At 43.6% G+C, this 22,767-nt stretch overlaps 1 protein-coding gene across 2 annotated transcripts in view; it reads left to right on the top strand.

Annotated features, from left to right (window-relative positions):
- LOC138528594 (myelin-associated glycoprotein-like) overlaps nt 1-22,767 on the top strand; it is an 889,265-nt gene that overhangs the window by 712,318 nt on the left and 154,180 nt on the right. For both annotated transcript variants that reach the window (XM_069640378.1, XM_069640386.1), the window contains exon 9: nt 15,151-15,444. In XM_069640378.1, coding sequence (XP_069496479.1) covers nt 15,151-15,444 — 294 coding nt within the window. The remainder of the gene's footprint in view (nt 1-15,150; nt 15,445-22,767) is intronic.

Below are 22,767 nucleotides of genomic sequence, written 5' to 3'. Positions count from 1 at the left end.
AAGAAACATTATAAAAATGCAAAATGTGCGTGATCATGTGCGCGAACATCCACGGGCACCGGAGGCGGGGAAGCTAGATGGGAGGCTCTGGATGGTGGGTGGGTGTCAGCAGCGGGCCCACGAGATGTGTCCTTGTAGATCAGAGGGATAGCAGGAAAGAGAGGAAAGCACTTTGCACTTTGCACTTAGCCTTGGCACTTTGCATTTTTCAGATGATAGTTGACACTATTATATCTCTGCTGAAATTAGCAGGCAGCTAGAAACTTGTCAGTAGGTCTAAGTACAACCTGTTTCTTAACAGTCACTGGAAAAGTAAGATTATGAGCACTACTTTTCCTCGAATTTGCCCCCCCTTAATTTTTATTTAGCTGAATACTTTGCATTTTAGAGCTGCAAGCTGATCATTTTAAATCTCCACTGACAGTTCAAAAAACAAATGGACAAACTGACAAATTAAGCACAAGCAGTTCTCAATTTTTCACTTTTTACATTTGTTCTTTTAACTGTCACTTGAGAGACGTAAGATTATGAGCTGTAAACAGTACAAGGCAATACATTCTACTAGAAAAGTGAATGGTGATGGATGTGTTTAGCAGAACTATGCAGTAAGAAGAGAAGGATGTCAAATCCAAAACCTTGGAGGCATTCACATAGAGGAGGGAAGTGTGAAATACTCCAACTGCATTGCAATCAGCAGCCCAGAGCGAAATGTACCCAGAAATGTATGTTTATTTTCACTGGCATTTAGCAGCAATTGCTGCAAACTACTGACTTTGTGGTGTTTGGGAAATCACAAAATCGCTATAAATTGGATGGTCTAGTTTTAACCTCCTGTTAAGGTAGGCCCAATCAATAATTGATAATCAATAACAAGATGAACTCAAGAAAATTGACTAACTACAAGTGCACAAGAACACCCAGCGTTATTCAAACATGAACAGCCGGGAAAACACATAAAAGCATTCTCAATGGTTCTAATGCAAAACACAAGCTTTTAAATGAGAAACACGTCATATATGGCATCATGTTTAGTGATAAGAAAACACTTTTATTCACTTGTCCTATTGGTTAGTAAGATATAACATCTATATGTTCTATGGGCAAAGGCTACTACTGCTGGTTATTCTTTATCTGAACTCCTCCTAAGTTCGTCCTACTAAACAATGTTACATTTCATACTATCATTTCATTGGTTGCCTCTATGCTCAGGTAGCCAACCTAGTGGGTAGAATTCTAACTGGTGTATGGTTTTCTGATCCAACCTTGGTCACTTTAATATGAAGCCAAGATATCTGGTGAGGAGAGAGAGATGACTGGGCTGCTATAATCCAATTTGGAGAAGTTACTCCCTTATTGTTCCCAATCCTGAGACCTTATCTGACAATTTGTTTGTGGACTTGGCATGTCGTCCCTGTGTCTGGATGTACCAAGGGGATAGCAGGTGCACTGACTAGTTGGGCCTGGAATAAATGATCATTGTTCCGAGCATGTGGTAGTGTATGGTAGTGTATGCTGCACCGTGTGTTTATTCATTAGTAGGTTGTTTGGCACGGTAACTATTTGCACCTGGAGATCAAGGCTATGGGCCTCATTACACGGAAGGCGGTAATGGTTGACGGTCACCGTTAATGGTAACGGTGACCGTTAACCATTACCGCCTTACTACGAGGTCCCTTAGCGGGTTGGTGCTTTGACGCCTGCTTTTTGCAGGCGTTAAAAACCAACCCGCTAAGGGACCTTGGGCTAATTACGGCACCGCAAAATTGCGGTGCCGTAATTAGCACCTTCCCCATTCCCATTATGCCCTATGGGGCAAAAATGGGAATGGGGAAGGGCAATGGTGGAAGGGGGAATTACCGCCCACCAACCTTGGAGTATGGCGGTAATTCCCCTTTCTGCCAAGGCGGTGCCGGTAATTTACCGGCATGGACCAAGGTGCTAACAGCACCTTGGTCCACCGCCTACCGTGTAATGAGGCCCTATATGTACTTTCTCACTGCTACCAATAGAAACTAATAAACTTTATGGTTGCATGCTGTGTGCTTCTGGAAAATGTTATCTAGCGCGGTTTCAATTCCCTGTCGGGCCACTTTCTTTCCTGTCCTTGACCTTGACTTGTGAGTGTCTGTCTGAACATCATGAGGCTTGGGATTGTGTGCAAAGCAGTTTCATGTGAGGATTCAATATTTCAGAATTAAGGCCTTTCAAAGTTCTAAACATTGTGGTACTCTGGTTCAATCTCTGCCCTGTTAATGTTCTGTTAATGTTCTTTGTGTCTCGTGTGTTGCATGCTGCCATACATAATTCCCTGCCCATGTATTCTACAACCTACCCTGCCCCTACCTATGCCCATCTCTTTGCTAGTTGTGTTGCCTTACAGGTTTATTTTGCAACCTTTCCCTAAACTTGTGAGTGCACTCTACTTCTCACCCTACTTGTGTGTCGTGGTCTATTCTACTGTTTATGGTGGGTGCTTTATCACTAATGTCTAAACTGACTGTTTACAGGTCACGTCTCAGCTTGTACCTTGGTTCACTTCTGTGAACATCTGAGGGCACGACCAAACTTTGTGTTGATTTGATCTGCATCATCACACTCCCAGCTCTGATCAATTTATTGACCACATACCCCTTCGCTTTCCTCTTAGCATGTCCACTTTTAGGGATCCACATCTGAGGGACCCCATTCAAGCTACCTCCCTGTTCCACATACTTTGCTGGACCACATGTCAATAAACAGCATTCTCCATCTCCATCACAGTCTACCCAATGCAGTGTATAATTGCGAGGATCTAACAGGGGTTAAAATCTTGTACCTGGGGGGCCAAACGGTCTTTCCACGAAATGTATACAGGGTTATTATGTTTGAGTGTGAACATGCATTACGTTATCTCTACCCAACACTGTCATCAGCGTGTGTTTCTCCATTTTTTCTTCCCAGCTCTTTTACATTGTTTCAGTATAATCTGCAGGACACAGACGACAATCAGTACTAGTTCTGCTTTTAGTATTTTAAACGCATTACCCAGCCAGGTAGGCACGCATTAGAACAAATGATCAAACTAGTCCTCATCTTCTTTTGCATAGGTCTCCTGTACCATTTTTGTATACACGTCCAGCAGGGACGTTATTGGTTGTGTCAAGCTCCCATTCCGCTCCTTGTGCTGGTATAAATGTGCAGCAATTGGATCGTATCTTTGCACACACTCTTCCCTCCATGGCTGTGAGGAAGTTAAGGAAATGCCTGTTTCAGAGAGTCATCAGTCTGATAGCTCTCAACTCCTCCTTAATTGTGTTAAGCACCTTTGTTGTGTCATTGATTGTTTGCAGTAACTCCCATCTGATTATCTGCAACCACTTGGCATTTACCTCTGCTTGTGAACTGGGGCAAGGAGGGAATTAAAAAACATTGATCCTTTACTGAACAGCCTATGTTCATATGGTATGTCATCCAGTGTATCTGCACTTTTCTGTGAAGAGTAATTCCCTCTGTTTGTGTACTGTGGATAGTTTATTCCTTTGTTTATTATCTGTCAAGGGGTATTCACCTATCTGAACCATGTTACTCTGGGGCACTATCAGTGCCGGTGCATGCAAGACTGCCAGTGAACATATACCACCCCAATCTGGTGGGAGTTTCATGTAAGCCTTTGTACTACAGGCCCAATACTGGTCCATCAGTACAGCTGGGCCTATTTTCATACCTGGCAAATCCATAATGCGACCACATCCTTCATTCTCTGCTACCTTCATAGTGCCATTGTTTCTGAAGCAAAATGAAGCATTTACCATCTTTACTATGTCCGTTGTCCCTCTTTCGTCATCTATCCAAGTCAGCAAATTGGCATTTTTTTGTCCTTTCTTCAAGACATTTATTATTGGCATTGGTCAACATTCTGTCGCTATCAGAGCTTCTACTGTACATCCCATCATTCCTTCTACCCATCCTTCAGGAGTATTCACTTCCCCTATTATGTGCAACTGTTGTCTATCCCAACAGTAGGGTGTTTTTTTCCCTTTTGAATCTGTGCACTTCAACAGTGGATATTACCTCACCGCTACGTGGCCCTTATAATGTATATTTCATGACCATTTCTTTTGTTCCTTTCACTTTTGTTTTGTTTAACAAAGTTACCTTCATAAGGCGAGTCCTCTTTTGTAACCCATGTTCTATAGGCCCGCCTGCCTTGAAATCGTCCTCTCGTTTTGCACATTGCAATATGAGTTAGGCAGTGTGCTGTCCTTACTGGTATCTCCTTGGCCATGAACAATTTGGAGGTGCTCAAAGTGTGCAGAAAGAGAACGCACACAAAGCAGTTCTCATCCGATTTCTCTCTCCTTGCCTTTGTCATGTGTTTGTACCACAAATTATTCACTTTTTCTAAAAGTGTTCTTCATCGGTCACCTCTTCTAACTCTTCTTATTTCTTCACTCATTTTTAGCAGCTATATTGATGCCATTATTGCTAAAACATCTAATTGCTATTGTATATGCAGACCAAAAACAAAAAAAAAGAAAAGAAAAAAGCAGCAATCATTATACTTATAGAGTTCATTTTCTCCAAAGGTATTTTTATAGGCACATTCTGGGGCATTAGGAAAACAGTATCAATTTTCCTGGAAAAATATATTGTTTTGTAGTGTCAGTTAGTGTGCTGAGTAAAGTGCTATCACTGTGCACCAACTAACACCTTTGTCATCTGTCCCATGTAGTACTACTCTGTCCTCTTGTGCCACTGCTGCTTCTAGTTGTATCGTAATAACCACTCCTCTGCTATATCCGTGGGCACCTCTTCCCTGAATAGAATCTCTGCAGGCAAGCACAACAATCGGTCTTTAATTCTCGGGATTCATCTTAACAATGCCTTTACTGCGTAAAAGAATACTTCTACAGTCAATGGTGCTCCTTTCAGTTCTCTTTGACCATAAAATGCTTGCATACATTCCTTTGCATTTACATAATGAATACCTGGTGTCGAACATATTATTCCTTCCTCAGTAAATGAAATAGTCATGGTCTGCTTGCTCATTAAATCCCTCCCCAATATGTTCACTGGCGTCTTTTGTGAATATAACGAGGGTGCAGCTAACGTGTGCTCACCTACTGTTATGGGTAATTGTTCTGTAAATGGAACCCTCTTCATATCCCGCACATTTATTTTCTGACAGTGGAAACTTCCCTTCCTTGACCCAAGATCCTGTTTCCCTGGTGTCTACTAAAAAGGAAAATGATCTGCTCCTATTCTCACCCCCACCTGGGGTTCCTCTTCTGGGTCAGGAGTTACTGATAATACTGGACACATCATACCGCTGTGTGGGCTGCCCTATTGTGGGTACATGCTCATCCCTGTCCGTGTAATGCGATTGTCTCCCACAACTGTTACTCGCCCTACTCTGAGCAACAGTGTTTGCTGCAATATGTTCCTGTCCCATTGCTGTGTTTGCATTTTTGTGATGCGTTCCATGGTTGTTGTTGTGTTTGTGTTGGCTGTATATGGGATATCAATACTGGTGGCTGTTGCTGTGATATCTGCTGTTGTGGCTGTGGTGTGTATTGCGTTACTTCTTGTGCCTGTGGCTTTGCATTACCATTTGCAAATGACTGTTGTTGTGTGCAATTAAATGTGCTGTGCTCTTGCTGCAATTGTGGTGTGTCATAAGTGCTGTATGCTGGGGGATATACATGCCCCTCTTGGGCCATACTGTTGCCATCTCTTTGGTGCTTTGAGCATGTTATGGCATAGGGGTTTATGGAGACCCTGAGAGAAACATGTGAAGTTACAACAAAGAAAACTGCGCTGCAGAGAAGAACATGGAACCCCAAAGCATTTGTTTTTGCCCCATCCTTTCCCTAAACACTTTTTGAGTGGCAGGGCTGCTTGGCTCAGGCAGTACGTTGTAGGGTTAAGAAACTGGGACCATCATCAAGGATTTTAAGGGCATTGTTGGTCGCCTTGATGATAGCCATTTCTGTGCTGCATTTGGGTCTGAAAAAAGATCAGCAGGACTGAAGGAGGTTGTTGGCTTTGATATGTAGGAGGAGTTGGGTGACTGCTGCTTTCTTAAGTATCTTGACGGGGTGACGGTGCATTAGTTGCTGAGGTTGCAGGGTCCAGTGTTGGTTTCTTGAGAAGTAGGAGGATTTGTCCACTCTTCAGGGCCCACGGGACGGTGCCTTGAGTTAAGGGGCTGTTGTTGAATGTCAGGTAAGTGAAAAGTATTTCATTCGGAAGGGTCTTCGATAAAGAGACAGGGAGTATGTTGTCCAGGTACAATATAGCCTTGGGGGATGCTGGGTGGCAGTGGTTCCTCCATAGTGAGTGTATTGAAAGTTGTCCAGATAGTTGTGTTTCTGCGAGATGGGATTTGTAGTAGATATCAGTTGTGGCAGTTGTGCCTGTGTTGGTGAATCATGCTGATCTTGTTAATGAACAAAGGGTTGATGGTGGATTTTACAATGGAGTACAATGCCAGTGAGTCCAGCAGAGGGTTGATGCAGTGCCTGATGACTTTGAAGAGGACTCTGCTTCATTGATAGCCTTGGCTGTGGTGGTTTGTCAGTAATTGACTTTGACAAAGGTGATCAGTAATTTGCATGTAGCATGGACTTCCTTGAGCAGAGCAATGTCAGATGCACTGCAGGATTTTCACACAGTCCTTACTTTCTTTCTCATGGTTAATTTGTTGAAGTTGAGTACTTGAGTGTACCTAGGTGAAGAAGGGTTTAGGATTGAGGGTGCATTGTTTCACTGGGGCTTGGTGGTTGATGTTGGTTGTGAGGGTGGTGCTGAATTCTTGGAGAAGAGAGTTGCATGTCTTGCTTTGTCTGAGGTAGATAGGCACATGTGAGGTGCAGGTTGGCGTGGTCTTCCATGACAGACTCCACTGGGAAGCGCTTGAATGATCTGAAGGCTTGTTTGATGTATTTCTGATGGGTGTGCTTGACTGATAATCAGATTTGGATGGTCTCATCATCATGACAGTGTTATCTTCAGGCCAACACAGTACTCTGATTAAGATTAAAGTCTATGGGCCTCATTGTAGGTTTGCTGGTCCGGGAAATACGGTACGCCTACCGGCAAATTACGAGTTGTACTAGCGGGTGCCTTTCTGCCAGCCCAAAGGGGCAGAATTTGAATGGGGAACATCTTTTTTGCGGCGCCCGCAAATGGCCAATTACCGGGTCCGGCAGGGCCGTAATCACCCGGTAATTGCCCATTCGCAGGCACCCAATGTCATAATGAGGCCCATATGTCTTAGTGGCATAACACAAAAGGAAGGGGGATCCCCTGTAAATATTGGCGAGAGGGCACACAAGTTCCTCCGAAGAAGCGCATGCTGCTCCACAGTCTTGGAAGCCGGCCTGGGCCATTATGCATGTGCAACACCCATGATGGGATGATCATACTGCCTCAGGGCATGCCGTGCAATGTATGGTTTTGAATCAAACATTACATCTTCCACCTACTGTTAAAACAAAGGGTGCAGTGTCTTGCCCTGACATACAAACATAACAGCCACCCCTGTGCACAGCTAGAGACATTATTATGTGTATGGTAATGGCAGAGGAAGCTTTTGTTGCCGGGCGGATGGGTGGCGCATGAGTGGGCACTGGTTTTGTAAATGACTGAAGGCCAGTGGTGGTGGGTAAAGATTTTGAGGTCAGGGGGACTAACATCACCCCCATGAATTAGTTGCAAAAGACAAAGCATAGTGAGGGAGCCCTAATGAATGTAAGGCGATTAAACCCCCCCCTCCCTGAGTTTTTTGTTTAATGTTTAGAAATGCTGCATCTTACAGCACAATATTTGAGAAAAAAGGGCTACAATTTACATTTGGTTCTCTATGGAAACACATACAAAAATCCACCAGAGGCGAAAATGGGTGGTGGGCCTCTAATAAGGGGGTGTTTTGCTAAAAGCAATAATTGCATGCAGGAGACCATCAAAGATGGCACATAGGTGCTGTTGGGTCCTCTGCATGCACTTTTCTATGTTTACAAAACCTAATGCAAAAATAAAAGCAAACGCATGCAAAGTCATCTTTGTGAGAAAAAAAATGTAAACGCTGCCAGCAAATTACACTTTACAGATTTCATTTAAAATGGATTCCTATGGGATCCGCCTGCTTTCAGCAGGTGTTAAACGCAGGCAGATTCGATAGGGATCTATATCACTCACGGGAAGCGTCGGAAGCGGCCACGGCACACGTCACATTGCAGGAGACCGAGCGTGTGTTGAAGGTGCGGCTTGACGCGGATTACGGGTCCTTTGGGTGCCTTCCTCTAGCGGCGAGGAGCCGGAGGCTGGAGGCCGGAAGCAGCAACTCGGAGACGCGAGACGCGCGACGGGGTGAGGCGGGGTGCAGCTGTGGAGACCTGGATGGATGCTGCTCTGATATAGGGGCTGCGGAGGGCCGAGAGAGCCAAGAAGTAGATCTGAGCCGAGCAGCGCTGACTCGTGGCTTAGACAGCTCCCTCAGCTCCCTCAGCTCCCGCAAACCGCCTGCAACTTCCTGTGGGAACGCTGACGTGCACAGTAGAGGTGAGGTACAGCGAGTGGTGAATTGGGGGATTGAGCTGGGATTCCTCTCGCCTCTCCCCCACTCCCCCCCCCCCTTTTTTTTTTTTTTTTTTTTTTTTTTGCCACAGGAGCCTGGGCTGCAGCGCTCCCTCCCCCCCCCCCCCACCCCCATCCCCTCCCTTTTCCTCTCCCCCTGCCATCTGGTCTCTACTTCTGCTAGTTGGCACACGTGTTGTGCCATTGCATTTAGCCCAATTGCCTGGACCTTTCCCATATACCCCTCGCTCCCTTCCCTGCTTGGCATGTTAGTCAGAGGCAAGGGAAGGCGCAATCTATAAACGTGGATCCTGTTAACTATACATACTGTGGATCAGGGATATTCTGGACCATTTGACTGAACCTAGGTCACAACTGCTGTGCCCATTGATTGAAAGTTTTACCGGAGCCTTTGCACCAATTGTGCTAACCATCTGAGGATTTCAAATACTTCCAAGATACTCAGCTCGCAATTCCCTATGTTTTGAAAGTGCCAAGGGAACATTATACACCACCAATAAAAGGTGATCTTATTGAGTACTCTATACACGGCGCATTCCCTCATTACCCTGATTTGTCAAGAAAGTGAAGGAACAAACTCACTATGCTAAATGCCAAGAAGTGTTCTGCCACGAGATACAATCTACGGAATCAAAAGGGCAGAACCTCTACCACAGGGCTGAACAAGGGTAAGGGCACGAAACCTGTTCTGAGGGAAAGAGGTATTATTACAGACTTTTTTCCACCTCCGCCTATTCCAAATCCCACAAGCCCACTGCCAAGCGAGGAGAAGGAGCCGAGCATTCACAGCAGAACGAACAACTCAGTGTGCCTAGGGGAGAGCATAATTGACAATAACTCACTACTAGACCTTTGCTTGTCTATGCAGAGAGCCATGACTCCGCTGCAGAGAAGTAACACGAGCAACCAAATTAATAGTTACCAACACCAGACGATAACCTCACAACGGGAAGCGTTAGACAGATTATCCGCTTCCCCTAATCTTGATGTCCACTTAGACTCGCAGGACCCCGAAAACAACAGCGATCATGAAGAAGGCAGTACAAGCCTGGGGGACTTGCAAGCCTCTGTTGCATCTGTACAATTCGCATTAAACATACTACTGAAGATGTGTGGGAGAATACTAGACATCACTCTCGCAATCGCAACAAGCGACACTGAGAAAAACATTTCAAAGGAGATCGAGCCGGAACTCATCAACACTAATACGCATGATGGCTCTGACTCTGGAACCCAGGACCCAAATACTACTAATAACTCGGAAATTTACCTCTCACGCAAACAAAGACGCCTGACAAAAAAGGCGATTGGAAGAAGAAAGCGCCAAATGGCAACAACCATACTACCAGATATAGCAGAGTCAGTGGAGGAAATCACGAGGCCAACAGTAGGCAGCACTCCCAAAAAGGGACAGAGGAAAACAAAACGGAGAGCGGCGCGTGCACGGAAACGCACTGCAGCAAAAGAGGGAAAGCTCACTAGCTGGCTCTTGAATGACAAATGCGACACCTTTAAATCAGCAATGGCACCAGAACCAGAATCATCCCTATGTGAAAAAGAACAGGACACAAACGTATCCCAGAATAACACAAACAATCTATCTGCTATTTCAATACTCTCGACCAACGAGCCCCAAATATCGACAGCTGCACCAGATGAGGACAAGGGCAATTACATAGTACCTAGGGGTGGAAGAATCTGCCTGATTAAAAATCTCTATCAATCTAGTAACCATGATTGGATCACCAGATCAGCATTGATGATTAGACTGCATTCCATCCCGCAGCTGAGAGTGCTACGATCCGAGGACTTTGCATTTGTCGAACCATTAGAAGTCGTGAATTCAAGTACATCGGCCCTCCATTGTAAATTCCTAGCTACCGCAGAGCTGCTGCGTAATTATAAAACCAACTTGAGGGAAGTTGACCTGGAAATAGATGCTGATCCTAATATCCCTGACCCCCAGTGGCCGACCCAGATGCCAAGTCCAATTATGGAAGAAAGGACCATAACACAGCTACTTAATGATGACACTGTTCAGTTGGCAGATATACAGAAGGTGCTCAAATGGCTAATAGAGTCTCTACCAGCAATAACATCAAACCAATGAGATAAAACCATAATATCCTGGAACTGCCGGGGATTCAGCCATCTATTATCGCCTGATGGCTCAATTTCCTTATTAATGGGCCATACCTGCATATGTTTACAAGAGACGTGGCTTACCTCCCGGGCCCTGCTGAATGGGTACACCATACACCAGGAATTGGCAAAAAAGAGTCCAAGGGGAAGACCATATGGAGGCCTATTAATTGGCATTTTGCATCCACTAAGATCGACCCGCATTCACACGAAATTGGATGAATATGTATTAGCAGTTGAACTGGAGCTCCCTGGCAAAGATAAAACGGAACACGTTCTCTTAGTTAATATATATAATCCACCTGAATCTTCTCAGAGCGAGTTCATCCAGGAAGCTTGCCACGATCTGCTGATCAACTGGCTGACGGAGCCAAAGAAAAATATTTTAATCTTTGTGGGTGATTTTAATTGCCACTTAATTGGCGAGTCGAGTACCAGCAACAACCCCTTGCTGAAGAAAACAGGCAAATTGAAACATGGAAGTGTAAACTCGGAGGGACAGCTATGGCTTAACTTCTTTAAGTCATGGAACTTTGAAATTCTAAACGGCAGAACCATCAGTGACTACCCGGGTAAAACAACATGGGGAAACTCTATATCTAGTAGCACACTGGATTACATATACGTGAGTCCCTCCATGACTACCTGGGTCACAGATATGAAGATCAAGGACAATGATTGGAGCGACCATGCTACTCTTACACTCTTTTTCAATTATATCACACAACACACATCGCTTAGACCTATTGGAGAGTTGAAGACGAACCATGCTCTCTCCAAGATTCGGTGGTCTGATAATAACATCAATCGAGCCACAGAATATACAACTAACTATCCCTATCTATGTCGCACAGAACTCTCAGCTATGACCAGCAATGAGATTGAAGAATGGATCGCAGCATTCTCAAACACCTTTGCAGCAGTTAAAACAAATATGCGGGCTCCTGAGACAAAGACCACTAACATATTCGACATTGAAATTAGAGACGCCAAACGAACTTTAAGAGCAGACCTGAGGAAACTACGTAAAGTATCGATTACATCGCACTATTATCTAACTTTAAGCAAGAAAATGAAAAACGCCTACAGAACATGGCTAAAGCAAAAACGCTATGCAATAAAACTGCTCAAATGGCAAACAACAGTCCAAACACTATGTACGGGAAACTCCCGATCCATATGGGGATTACTGAGCACGGCTCGTGGTGACACCAGTACCCCCTTAACCAATTCAATTGGTATTAGCCAATGGGAGGAATTCCTGAAAACCCGAAACGGTATGGATCAGGCAAAGTCTCAGGAGAGGATTCACCAGGATCTACCTACAACCCCTTTTAAAGTGTCAGTCGAATCTATGATAACCAGGAAAAAAAAGCTCAAATCCTCAAGAGCCCCGGGACCCAATGGCTTAGCAAATGCCGTATTAAAGAGCAACCCCGAATACTGGGCAGAGATACTCGTGATCCTCTTTGAAAAGATTATGAAGGAAGGTCAAATCCCTGAATCCTGGCAGACAGCAATCTTGATTCCTGTACATAAGAGAGGCGACCGTACAGACCCTGGTAATTACCGTCTACTTTCCATGTTGGATTGCACGGGCAAGATATTTGCAGCATACCTCCTACAAGAACTCCAAACTTGGGTAGAGAGAGAAAAGATCCTTGACCGTTTCCAATGTGGATTTAGAAGCGGATATTCTACCACACACAATTTGGTAGTAATGGACATTCTCTGTAACAAAGCCAGAACATCAGGTAATCCACCGTTATACGCTCTGTTCATAGACTTTAGGTCCGCCTTTGATCTAGTCCCCAGGGAATTACTATGGGCCAAACTTGAAAAATTGGGATGTCCAAAAGAAATATTATATTATCTCAAATTATTGCACCACAATACCACAGTCTCCCTGAAGCTGGATGCTAAAGGGAATATGACTAATAAGATCAATCAAAACTGTGGTGTGAAACAAGGATGCGTTACGGCACCAATATTGTACAACCTGTTTGTTCACGACATACCTAAAATGCTATCACTGGAAAATAACTGCCCCCCTAAGATTGGACCCTCCCACTGTGTGGTGCTAGCATATGCGGACGACTTAGTCATTTTGGACCACACCATTAGCGGCATGCGAAGATCAGCTGAGGCATTATGGTCCTACACTAAATCAAATGGGCTGGCGATTAATCTGAATAAAACACAGATGGTAATGTTCAGCTCTAAGAAGACAGCAAGAATTGGTCTAAACATATTTGGGACGGAAATCAAATATACCCCATACTACAGATAGCTGGGTGTCGAGGTTGAGCCCAAGGGACAATATACCATCTGCAAACAAATTAGATCCACAAGGGCTGCCCAAGTCACAGCACTTATTTACCGTTTTTCTACATCTTATTCTGGTTATACCATCTGGGCAGCATGCCAACTTTACCTTCAGGTCTTAACACCGATGATAACCTATGGCCTTGAGGCACTACAATTGATAGACCTTGATTGGCTTCAAATCCTCGAAGGAAAATTCTGGAGAAAAATACTCGGCCTCCCGGGCTGTATCCCAATGGCCATCCTTAGATTAGAGCTCGGCCTTATTTCCTGGAAGTCTATTGTACTCAGGAAAAGAGCTGAACTATATCTCAAAGTAACATCTGATACAGCCAATTTATTGTTAACAGCGATCCACTGTGAAATTAACAAAGCGTCTTCATATTCTATTATGAAAAAGAATATTATCAACTACCTCGAAGCTATTGGCTGGACACAAAAACAACAAGTGGTCTCTACTCCTTTGCTGAGAGCGCTAGCCAAGAAATCTGAATTACACGACTGGATCAGCAATTTTGCGCATTTGGAAGAGCTGAAGCGCTACAAATGTGTGCAATTCATGAATTACACTATTAAAAAACCATTACCATACCTGAATCTATGCCCTTCACCACGGCTACGACGATTCATTCTTTTGCTAAGGATCGATCAGCTACCTGTACTGGCCATAAGTGGGATTAAGAACAATCTCCCCCTACCTGAACGCTACTGCAGGCTGTGCAAGGACAAAACGGAACCTGAAACGGGCAAACACGTCCTTACTAGATGTGTCGCTATGGCAAAGGTCTATACAATATTTTATACAGACTTTGTTCATAACTTGGAATATGTTGGCAGTAACGAATTCTGGCACAGAGCCGTCAATGCAAAGGGAAAAGGAATGAAATTATACATTGCTATGTATAATGTTTGGACGATTGCTGAGAAATCATTGGACATAAACATATAGCAAATGTCAACTCGGGGATGTCCCGTGGGAACGTCACTCCTAGGAAAAAAGGGAAAAACTAATATTTATTCATTGGTGGATTCATGGATTCCTTTTTACTAATCTATGCCTTTTTATGCTATTATTTTTTTCTATCGACTCAATATGTCAATATTATTTTTAATGAATGATTGTTATTCGAATGTCATTTCTTACGTCATGTGAAAAGCTTATAATAAGCTGTAACACATTAGTAATAAATAAATAAATAAATAAATAAATAGGGATCTATTCATTTTACACTTGGATTAAATTCTCCTGTAGGCCTAGAACTAAGTGGTTTTGCAGGAGGAATGGACGTCTAGAGATGGACATTCCCCCTCTTCTCTTCCACTCTGCCTGCAAATGTTTTTTTAAGTAACCCAGAGTTATAAAACAAGTGTGAAGGTTGCATAAGCCTTTAACTTCTTATTGTTACACTAAATCTAACAGACTACAGCTTTTAAGATGAGTCCCAGTAATTAATGTGACCTCATTCTGTAAATAAGTAACCTATGAGTAACCTATGAGAAAAGGTAGGGGGACAAATACCACGTTTCTGCTTTGCATAAATCAAAGCGCATTTTCTGAACACCAGAATTACCGCAGGTTTTTATGTTTGACAAATATGTATGTGATAGTGATTCAAGGTGGAATACTTCATAGCACGTAATGTACACTGGGTTTGTTGCACATTTAATTTCTTACAATGCTCACCCTAACAGTAAAATGTCTGCAAACCTTGGGACTTAAATACTACTTTGTGAAAACTAAGCTCTTGGTTATTTGGTTTGGGCTGTCCTGCTTAAGCTGTGAAGTCCCTTGACACATTAGTTCTCATGCTAGCACCAGAACATTAGTTGGGGCAAGGGTGGAGTAGAACCTTTGGGGTAGAACCTTTGGGGGAGACCAAAGGTAATGTTCCGTATTTTGGGGGGGCCAGGCCACCTTTAACCCCCCTGGTAGTTGAGTCCATTTTAACTACAGCTGATAAGTTTGATTGTGTGAGGTCAGTATGTATGGGGAAACATAAAACTATTTTTGATACTTTGGTTATAAGTTATACACATTTAAATTGTCTGACAACACTTATAAACAGACGAATTCTAATTCCACAACTCGTCCTTTGTGTTTTTCAGACAAGCCTCGAATTGCTGCTGAGCACAACTCCTCCTGCAAAAATGAAAGTGATATGATCATTTGCATGTGTGTGGTGCAAGCCATGCCTCCTGCTGGTATCACATGGACAGTTAATAAGAACAAGCTTGCAGCAAACTTCCAGAACCAAACCTTGATGCAGAGCTTCTCCATGAATGGTGTCATAACCAACAGCACCTTAACTTTAAAGGTCAAAGACACTTCCAGCATTGATGTAAGCTGCCAGTTCTCAAATGAGCATGGTAGTGCTGAGCAGATATTACAGAACCATTCAGGTAACATCAGAATTAATTATTCTATATAGGATTATCTTCACAGTTAGGTAGCTAATATAGTCTTAGAGAGGGAGGGGTTATCATTGTGGGATAATGATCAGCTACCAAGTTATACGTTGGGGAAGGGTCATTATCCCAACCAATATTGATCCACCCCGAAGTCTATAAGACCATTAGCACATAGTGGTAGCAGCAATGCATGTTTTGGAGTTTGGAGGTGAAGTAGTTTATGTTACTTTATTACTGGGTAAAGTAAATAAGTCACTGAGTTAGTTGATTAAATGTGGTTTAATTTTGTCTTATTGAAATAAGATATTTGTTATATATAAATAAAGCATTTTAATTGCAAACTTGGTTGAACTGAAACTGGTCTAACATGAATATCCATTGCATTTGATGTTATGTAAAAAAGTAAAGAGTTTCTCATATGAAACAGACAATACTTTCTCATGTTTAAGCTTTCTCAGTAGTCTGTTAAGTAGGATGTTGCACTGAAAAAAGGTCCTCTCAGAGAGGAAGTGTCTTATTGAAAGAAATCTTGCCTGAAAATTGCATTGTTTTTCCTCAATCTGCTTTTTAAGACAGAATGTTAAGAGCGTTGTCAATACCAGTAGTTATTGACTGTCTTCTAAACATTCTGATTGGCTGAGAAGAGGTTAATAACGATCCCCATGAGCTAATAAGTGATATTTGCACAGGAAGTAATTATTGACCTCCTACCAGCCAATTAGAACATTTAATGACCCTTCCCCAAGTAAATACATCTGGAAAATTATCCTTCCCACAGTGTATAAAACTCTAGTGGTAACACTCATACCATGCGTAAGTTCATTGAAGGTACTCACTGGTCCACTAATGCTCATGTCCTTTTAATGAGAATTTAAATCAGCTTTGCATTTGATAGCATAAAAAAACCTGATTTATAAACATACCCTTTTTTGATCCAGAAGTACAACTGCAAAATCACAGATGCAAATGCTGAACATGATAATCAAAGTGAAATCCTTTTCTTGGGAGTGTCCATGCCTAGTCTACAAACGGAAGTAGACATCAAACAGTATCCAGCCTTCCCCTTTCTGTGAGGAATTGCCATCTGGAAAGGGTGCAAAGCCCTGTCTTTTTTTATTGTTATTAACAAAAAGAATGATGAGAGTAATTCTGTCTCAAAAAGAAGTAATCTGCCAATCAGATGTCCCCTTTCCCATCTACTCCATGCCAAAGGCTTAGTGCACTTGTGCCCTGCCGCATCAGTAACCTGACCCGCGGCAACCACTCCACTTACAGCACAGAGCAGGTTTGAAGGTCACGAGATGCCCACTTGACAGCTGCAGAGACAGCCAACTCCCTGTAGCACAGGGACGGTATTTAAGATATGCCCCCCTGTGCCAAAATCTATGATGATCATAAGTCATCAAAACTGGTGGCAGGGTAAACGCTAAAGAAAAGCTATGCCTATGTTTAGGTATAGTGCATGGTGCTACTTATAATCACAACTGCCACATTCCAATTGATATCGCACAGGTGTCGGCTCCTGTGAGTCAGCTCCACTATGGAAGGTGATGTATATTCTGGTCAGCCAGTTGCAGCCCGCCAAAAGGCAGGACGAGAACCTGGAGGGCCGGGCATCCTCTTTGATCTCTTTGTGAGTGCTGTCCTGTGACTGGGCATCAACGGAGCACACCCATTCAAAAGGAGTAGCCTCTCACCAGGGTGCTGCATCTCTAAAGGCCTTTGTTCTCAGTAAGTAGGGAAAGGGTGGAATTATGATAGGCAGGAGGGCTCTGCTCAATGGGAGAAGGTTTCCACGATCTTGAAGCGCACTGTCCCACTCTCTTTTTCCTGTCCCCTCCATTTCCTGTGGAGCGAATCACTTTGGATGTGACTGTACTGGAGGGCGGAGCGACCTCTGAACGAGCCCATTGAGATTCAGAACTCGCCCTCCGGCACCTTAAAATGAGATAGCTGCACCTTGAGGAGGATGGGGTGCAGGATTCTCTTAGTCCGCCACCAATCAATAAGGACAACTCAATGGTTTGGCAAAGGGAAGTCTGTTTAATGACAAGTACAAAAAACGGGGAAACAAATGGAAATCAGCAGTTTTGCTATCGCCTGTCTCGCTTCAACTTCCAAGTTCTTCATTCAGACAGTAATAGTTGTACCCAAAATTCATCATCATTGACGTGTAACACTCATAAGTTTGTCATGCAATTCTATTGGTTGGAAAAGGTAACTTACGTATAGGTGCTATATCTGTATATGGCAACAGAGCGTAAGGATTGGATAACTCTTATCGGGTGGGCGTCTACGCCCATCCCTCTACATCACTCGTGATAGGCGTCACTACAATTACGACGTCTTATTGGTTATACTAGCTATAGGACGCTAGATTATTTGGTCTATTGTGATTGGGTGGGTTAAACCCCTAGACATAAATTTCCACTTTAATTAGCAGCATGCAGAATAGACACCCAGGTGCCTTGTGCCCCAAGATGTCAATTAGGTGGCTGAGGATGGCCTTGAAACTGTAGCTTCTTATCAGGAAAAGTTATGGCATCCTCGGGTTCTGGGTGACATCAGACGTTGGTACCTCTTTGCCCTTGGCTGGTCACGTGTCTGTTCACCGTGAATCTGCTTCATTTTCCTGTTATTTGTGTATTTGATTCTTCCATAGCATCGCCACCTGCCTGGAGCCTCTTTATCGCAACCTTCACAGGCTGGCTGGTATGCTCTGAAGTTTCAATTCTCTGAGGCTGCCGCTTTCCTCCCTTCCTTGGGTTGACCTCGAATTCCCAGGCATGAGCTGCTTCTCACTGAGTTTCGATTCCGCTCTTTCCTTTGGCTTTGGCTGGAATATGAATCTTGGACTTGTTAGCCCTTTGCTGCCTGGGTTTAATTCTGCTTTTACAAAATGGAGTTGCACTTGTATACTGTGCTTCATTGAGGTAGATATATAATTGGTGCATGCGCTCTATTCTTCTACTAAGCATTGCAAGCAGTTCTGTTTTCTTAGCTTTGTGGTTCCAAGCCTATTTACAAGCGTTAGCTGGTTGAAGACTTCCATCTTGCTTCACAGCTATGTTTCCTTACGTCTCTTTATGTATCAACATCGTTTCTTCTTGTAAATCCATTACATCGTTATTCTTTCCATTTCGTCCTTGTGTGTCATCTTTCGATTGTTGTTCATGTTCATGTTATCCTTTTAGTTTGTCATTTATGTGCATCTGTACGACTGTCCAGGCTCTTATGTCGTCACCATTTACCCTCCATTAGGACTCTTTGGGTCTCTTCGGGGAAAGTTTGTAAGTAGTCTTCATTTTGTGTCAGCTGCTGGTACGGTTGTCTCAGTAGGTACCGAGCTGCCCTTGGTTGTCTGGTCATAGGCACTTCGACAGGTATTGCATTTCTGATGGGCACTGGGCAGAGGCCTAGAATTGCTCTCTTCTGGTTCATTTGTTCCTCATACGTTACATATCTCGGCCGAGTATGTCCCTGGTACCTCGAAATGGGGGGCTGGGGTGCAGGCCATGTCTGGGACCTCCTCTACACTCCCCCCTCTGGTCGGTTCATCAACCACTTCTGCATACTCCTTTGGGTTTGTCTTATTTGGCTCTTCTGCTTCTCGTTCATCATCTTCTGGGGTTGTACACGATGGTGTGAACGTATGTATCTTTGGTGTCCATATTTTTATCACTCCTTTCAGACTTCCTGCTGCCTTTACATGTTCGTCCTTGTTCCAGGTCATGAGTTGACATTGTCCATTTGGGCCGCAATAGATTCACTTTCCTTCATACCTTCGTAGTTTTCTGGGATACACAAACTTTGTTCCTTCTGGCGCAAATTCGCTAGCCCTCACAAAGTCTCTGATTTCTTCATCGGTCAGGTCTCTGGGCTTCCATCCTGGTTTGACATCGACCATGATCTTCATCCCGATGGCTTTCCTTGCAGTTTTCTGGCATTGTGTAATGATTAACTTGATAACACAAAATCCTAGTAGTATCATTACTAGCAGGGCTCCCAGAATTTTGAATATGTCTGCCATCCATTGTGAGACCCATAGAAATAGTGTTCCAAACCAGCTGTCATCATCAACCTTGTCAGTTTCATAGATCATCTGGTTCTGCAGGTTTGTCAGCATACTTATGGCTTCTGTTAAAGTTCAATTTTCTTCATCATGCAAAGGTATAAACGTGCAACATGATTCTCCGATTTTTGCGCAAACACCTCCATCCATCGCAGTGGTCATGTCGAGTACATATCTGTCCTGGAGGGTCATCAATCGATTGCTCTCAATTCTTCTTTGATTGCGTAAAATCCTTTTATGGTGGTGTTAATGGTCTGCAATAACTCCCATCTGGTTATCTGCAACCATTTCGCGTTTACTCCAACTTGGATGTGTGGCAAGAGTATTGTTGTGAATACTGATGAGGTGAGGCTAAACAGCCTGTGTTCGTAAGGTATCGTATAAAATGCTTCTTCTGATTTTTCAGAAAAGTAATTCTCTCTCTTCATTCGGGATACCAGTTCCACAGACCTCCTCTTCCTCATGTGGGCATCTACCTTTGAGAAGCTGTCAATAATCAGGTCACTTTTTGGGATCACTAGTGCAGGGACGTGGACGTTCACTATCGTGCATATGCCTCCCCAGTTTTTCGGCAGCCTTATGTATGCTTTGGATCCACACGCCCAGTAATGATCCATAATTACTGCGGTTCCGTGAGTCATACCTGGAGCTTCAAAGATGCGTCCGCAGTTCTGATTCTCTCCCATCTTCCTCGTGCCATTGTTCCTGAAGCAAATTTTGGGCTTTCCAGTGGCACTATCTGCAGGGGTCCTCCTCTGTCTTCGACCCACATTACCAACTTTGGCCATCAAGGTTGGCACAGTTTTTGTGAGTTTTCTATTGCTTCCTTGCAGGCTCCTAGGACCATCCATGCTTGGCATATCACTACTCCTTCTTCCCATCCGTTTGGGGAAACCACTGTTCCCCAGATCTGCATTTGGCCTCTGTATTTCCAAATTTGAGCCTCTTCTGCAGTCTTTCCTTGGACGTTCAGCCTCTGGTTTATATCCCATCTTGTTCCTGATCCTTTCACTTCAGGCTTCTCGTACCTGATCACATGATTCTTAGTGTGTGCTCTGTTTCTTGTCTTGATATCCTGGACGTAACCGTCTTCATCAGGATACTCTGTTTCAGTTGCCCATATCAGTGAGGCATCTCTTCCCATAAATTTTCCTCTGGTGTTGCATATTGCTACGTGCGACATACAGTGTGCTGTAGGGACATCTATTTTCACAGCCACAAAGATCTTGGATTTTCCCATGCTGTATGGTAGAAGTGCACAGACGAAGCATTCTCCTTCAGCTTTCCTTCTTCCGACTTCCTTCATGCGTTGGTACCAAATGTTGTTTCCTAGATGTGCTGTGCTATCCAGGTAATCGTTCAGTTCATTGTTATCTTCATGCAGGCTTCTCTTGGTTCTTAGTGTCTTTCTGTAGTTTGCCATAACTACATCTGTAAATGCATTGGTGTGACTTTTCCTTGCTAGAGGACTCTCAGGCATGCTTGTCGGTGAAGCAGGTTTCATTGTCTGTATCGCTGTGATTAGAGGCGGTTTTGCATTTCTCTTCCTCTCCTCATGTATTATTTCGTAGAGTGCCTTTATCCACCATCTATTTGGCATCGGCCCAACATAAGGTTGTATCGTGGGCCTGGTGTTTGCCGTTTTCGTTGGAACTGGTATGCTTGTCACTCTAGTCTCTGTAGTTTTATTTTTCAGCTCCTCATGTAGTTTCTTTGCTTTAGCTATAAACGGGAATAAATGATCTATCAGCATTTGTGTCTTTGCAGTGAATTCTCTCGAAGCCATTTCTGTCTTCTCTAGGGCTTTTGCTATATCTTCTTTAGTTGGTCTTTCATTTGCTTCTTTCTGGTCGCCTTTATTATTTTCAGGGACTGGCTGTTTGGTAGACAGTCTTGTGCTTTCTGTTGTCCTTGTTCGAGGCTCTGCAGCCATTGACACTTGCCCCTGTTTGTGTGCATTCAGTGTGTGTGTGAGTGTCGTGGTCAGTGCTGTATTTTCATTCATTCTGTGCTGACTCTGTCTCCAGCTTTTCTCTTCATTGGTTACCTCAAGTGTGTATGAATCACTGCTAATTACATTCAATTTTAGTTTGTTTACCTTACCATCAGATTTTCTTGGAACCGGAATGACTATATAGGGTCTGGGTGCTTTTGTGGGGTTTATACGTGTATTATCTGGTGGGTGCACTGAAATTGGAACTCTTCGTGCACCAATAAAAAATGCAGTTCTGATAGTTAGTAACAGAAAAACAATAATAATAACTTAACTATGCATATATACATAACTGCGATACAATAATTTGCAGCATTTTCTTCCAGGAAAGTGGGGGTGACTCTCTGTTTGTGGGAGGACCAGGTTACTGTTCTGGGCCCCCATCTCAATCGTGTCAATGCCAATTGTTTGATTCCTTTCATTTACTCCATTATTGTTTCACAGAAGGTTTGTAACATAAAGTGTCTTGTGCTTCGTAAGTGTCCCCCCTCTTGCGGGTGATGATTGTCTCTGGTTACGGGATACAGTTCCCTTGCTAGACTTTGGAAAAAGGTTAGACTAACACCTTCGGTGAGGCACGTTCATTATGCATATTCAAAATAAGTCAATTCCGAGTGCACCCCCCGAATTTGCTTCAATCCTGAAGACATGCTGGATCCAGTTTAATGTAAAAGTGGAAAAATGGCAATCAGTCAAGGTCAGAGTAAAAAATAAAAATAAGAATACAAAATAAAACTGTGGAGTTATTGTCTCTGCTCTCTCGATCTGTCCCTCAGCGGAAAGATGAAGAGCTGTGTCTCTGTCTCCTGGATCTGTCCCTCGGTGGAAAGATGAAGAGCTGTGTCTCTGTCTCCTGAATCTGTCCCTCGGCGGAAAGATGAAGAGCTGTGTCTCTGTCTCCTGGATCTGTCCCTCGGCGGAAGGTTTCACTGGAATCTCCGTAGATATTCTCGTTGGAAGTTGGAGCATGATCCCATGGAGGAGTGTTCCCATGTGTGCAATATTAGCTGGATCTCTGATGAAGGTGATGTTGTCAACCTCGGCAGGTCTCCCCACCATTTCTGGATAGTCAGTGACTAGATGGAATAGGACATTGTGAGCCAGCGGCTGTCCTCGGGTGACAGGGACATTGTCCTGCTTTGCTGGTTTCTAGATCATAGGCCTTTATTTTGATGTGAACAGTCTTTACACTTTCCTGCTGCGTGGATTGCCACTACGTAGTTGAGCTTGATCCACAGTTGGTTCAAAT

Source organism: Ambystoma mexicanum, chromosome 1q (assembly GCF_040938575.1).
Source record: "Ambystoma mexicanum isolate Mex_15411 chromosome 1q, UKY_AmexF1_1, whole genome shotgun sequence".
NCBI classification, from domain to species: domain Eukaryota; kingdom Metazoa; phylum Chordata; class Amphibia; order Caudata; family Ambystomatidae; genus Ambystoma; species Ambystoma mexicanum.
This window is presented reverse-complemented; position numbering and strand designations above follow the sequence as displayed.